Source organism: Vollenhovia emeryi, unplaced genomic scaffold (assembly GCF_000949405.1).
Source record: "Vollenhovia emeryi isolate VEMERY1.0 unplaced genomic scaffold, V.emery_V1.0 DF943239.1, whole genome shotgun sequence".
Classification (NCBI taxonomy): domain Eukaryota; kingdom Metazoa; phylum Arthropoda; class Insecta; order Hymenoptera; family Formicidae; genus Vollenhovia; species Vollenhovia emeryi.
The window spans coordinates 1-3,156 of NW_011963127.1; the positions used below are offsets into that span (position 1 = coordinate 1).

At 48.7% G+C, this 3,156-nt stretch overlaps 2 protein-coding genes across 2 annotated transcripts; both read right to left on the minus strand.

The window, feature by feature from the left end:
• Nucleotides 1-64: 64 nt before the first annotated feature.
• On the minus strand, nt 65-1,713 carry LOC105566387. Its single transcript, XM_012020341.1, has 2 exons — nt 1,582-1,713; nt 65-1,433 (listed from the first exon to the last, which is right to left on the minus strand). Exons 1-2 carry the CDS (start codon nt 1,711-1,713, stop codon nt 345-347), a joined length of 1,221 nt encoding a protein of 406 aa, XP_011875731.1. The 3' UTR covers nt 65-344.
• Nucleotides 1,714-2,586: 873 nt separating this feature from the next.
• Nucleotides 2,587-2,902, minus strand: LOC105566395 (the record flags this gene model as incomplete). Its single annotated transcript, XM_012020354.1, has 1 exon — nt 2,587-2,902. A coding segment is annotated over one exon (316 nt), but the record flags the coding sequence as incomplete, so codon positions are not given.
• Nucleotides 2,903-3,156: the final 254 nt, after the last annotated feature.

A 3,156-nucleotide genomic window follows, 5' to 3' on the forward strand; every position in this document is an offset into this window, starting at 1 on the left:
TTTGAAATGAGGTGGCTTTATAAATTTATTTAAATTCTTTAAGTTAAGAATGAATCTTTTTTCCCCGTTAGGTTTATCGACTAAAAAATAAGTAGAGATAAATTGACCTTTACAAGGAGTACACGGTTCAATTGCTGCCAACTCTTGTAGATGGGCCATTGCCCTATGTAAGTGAGACTGGTCAGATTCTGGAAGGGAAGGTTCGACTGCTATGTATGACTGCATGGGACTGGACTCGAAGGGTATTTTATATCCCCTGATGCATTGTAGTGTAAAACGGTCGGCACCGATCGCCTTCCATTCGTGGAAGAAGAACCTGAGGTTTCCTGCAGGTTTCGTTACCTTTATTTTTCCGCCTTCTGGGCTGTTGTTTGTGCCGCCGTAGGCTGTGCTTGGTTCTTGGCTTTCTGAGACTCCTGTCGTTGCTGGCTCTGCTTGTATCGAGACGTGCTGGCCGTCTTGTATTGGCTCCGAGACTTGAAGCCCGTTTGCGGTTTCTTGAATTTCACAAACGGGCCCTTCGAGTTTCCCGAACGCTGTATGGTCTGTTTCTTGGGGGGAGGTCTGAGTTCCTGTCCGATTTTTGACATAACTCTAACCTCCTTGACCTTCTCAGAAAGATTAGAACCATAGAGAAATTTGTCGGGGTTAATGCCCTCCAAAGCGTCACGGACTTGCTTGTTTAAGCCTGGAGACACGAATGCTCTTCTAGTGGTTGAGAGGCCACGATGGACTTGAGTTAGTAGCTTTCCCGAATCGCATAAACGACGGAGAAGTTCGAGCTTATCTATCTCTTCGTCGACCAGAAGACTAGAAATAGCTGAGCCCAGGGCAACCAAAGCCGAGCCGACTGTATTTTGTAATGTAATGAATTTTTGATCTCGCTGCACCAAGACTTCCGGCGACATAGCTGCGATTTCCGGATTCTGCTTGGGCGCCTCGAAATTACATTTGTCGGACTCGCGAGAATATTGGTCCAAGAGTTGATCCAATTCTTCTTTGCCAAGCTGGGTTGAGAGCCAGTGACCCCAGCGAGACTCAGGTTCCTCCTGTAAAGGGAACTGCGTACCTCTGGATTTGGAAGGATCCGCACCTAGGATATCCAGCACCTCGGGCTCGAGGCCCCCATCGGACTCGAGATCCACGTCGGGCTCGCGGCCCACGCCAGGTTCGAGGCCCACGCTAGGCCTGAGGTTTGCGGACTCAAGGTCTGCGCCCGACTCGTGGCCCACGCTAGGGTCGCGGCCAGGCTCCCCCAGGGAATTCCCGGGGAGGGAACTGCTCGGTTCTAGACCGAGCTCCGGCGTAAGGATTGTGTCTAGCACAGGTTGTGTCGAGCACAGGTTGCGTCTGGCGCAGGTTGCGTCTAGCGCATTCTGTGGGAGGTTGTATTTCCTCCTCACAGAAACGTTCCCTCTGTCAAGATCATTGTCCTGTAACAGGAGAAAATGGACAGAAGGAAACCGTATGGCACTTGCGATTATCCCCAAGGGGATCTGTTGTGCCATAGCTTTGAGGCCGGTAGTTTTGTCTCTAGGATCTAACAGCGCGGCCTCACTTTCGTAAGGAGAAAGCACTTACCGTAGACTGCGAGGATAACCTCGATTCTCCCTCGAAGAACCGTTCGACTTTCCTGTTTAATTTTTGGATCTTCCGGAGAATTTTCCTTTTTTTGTCTCGTTCTTCTCTGCCTTTCTTCTTACTTTTGGCCATTATGAGAAGAATAATGACAGTTATACGGCAAGATGAACGAGAATACGGCTCTTGTGTGTGACTTCGTCGCGCACAAAGAAAACAATGAAGAAGACATCATGGCCGGGCGGGCCGGGCCCTACAGCGGAAGGTCGTGGCGCGCCATCTTCACCTTTCGGCTCTCAACACGTGACTCAACGGGCCGCAGAGCGGACTACTACAAGTTAAATCTCGAAGACGAGGCTCGAATATAATCATGTATACGGATACCGACAGTCTCATATACCACATCAAGTGCGAGGATGTATACGAGACGTTGAAACGCGATATACATATACGATTCGACACGAGCGATTATCCAGATGACAACGTGTACGGTATACCGCTTGTAAATAAGAAAGTCCCCGGTCTCATGAAAGATGAGAATAATGGTGCGATAATGACGGAATTCGTGGGACACAGAGCGAAAATGTACGCGTTGCGAGTCGATGGTAAGAAGGATACGAAGAAGGCTAAAGGTGTAAAGAATAACGTGGTAGCGCGAACGATAACGTTTGACGATTACACACATTGTCTGCGAGACGAGATAGAAATGACTCGCCGACAAACTTGTATAAGATCAAAACTACATGAGGTGTACACTATAGCCGAGACGAAAATCGCTCTGAGTCCGTACGACGACAAACGATACATCGTACCCGATTCTACAGAAACGCTGCCATGGGGGCACTACCGAATACCTTTATAGTATATATATATTCATAGTATTGTACATTATAGGATAGTAATAAGTCTATTTTCTTTTATTACAAGTATATGTTTATTCACATATAAATGATGCAATTGCGTACATATGATATACATGTTTAATAGAATAAATGTTATTGAAACGAATTAAACCACATTGTTCTTGTCTATCCATGAATTGTGCGATCCATCGAATCCCAACCATTTCACATAAACCTTGTCACCCTTCCTGCGCAGTACCTTTTCCACAAGATACACATCTGGGTTAGTGGCGCGATGCAACTCGTACTCGCAGAACGCCCCTGCGACGAGTTCTCCGCGATAATCCTCGAGTAGATACGTTACGGGATTGGTGCGTTGTACTGTAACGATCTTAAACACCTCGGTGGTCCAATTTGGCGTATAACCCTTCTCGAATATCGTCTTGTATCTGCTAACGCGTACCGCGTCGCCCACTTTGAACCTTGCCGGACCGGCGATTTTTAGGGATTGTCCCGATTGCGCACATAACCGATCGGACACGGCAATATTTCCCGATCGGACACAGTCCCGATCGGACACAGGCTCCATCGGACACAGGCCCGATCGGACACAGGCCCGATCGCACACAGGCCCGATCGGACACAGGCCCGATTGCACACAGGCCCGATCGCACACAGGCGCGATCGCACACAGGCGCGATCGCACACAGGCCCGATCGCACACAGGCCCGATCGC

What these genes read in the sequence shown, in the direction of transcription:
- LOC105566387 (XM_012020341.1), bottom strand. Translation starts at nt 1,713, where the DNA reads ATGGCCAAAAGTAAGAAGAAAGGCAGAGAAGAACGAGACAAAAAAAGG. An exon ending in GGTTATCCTCGCAGTCTACG is followed by an intron (nt 1,434 to 1,581) that starts GTAAGTGCTTTC and finishes CTCCTGTTACAG; the next exon opens with GACAATGATCTTGACAGAGG.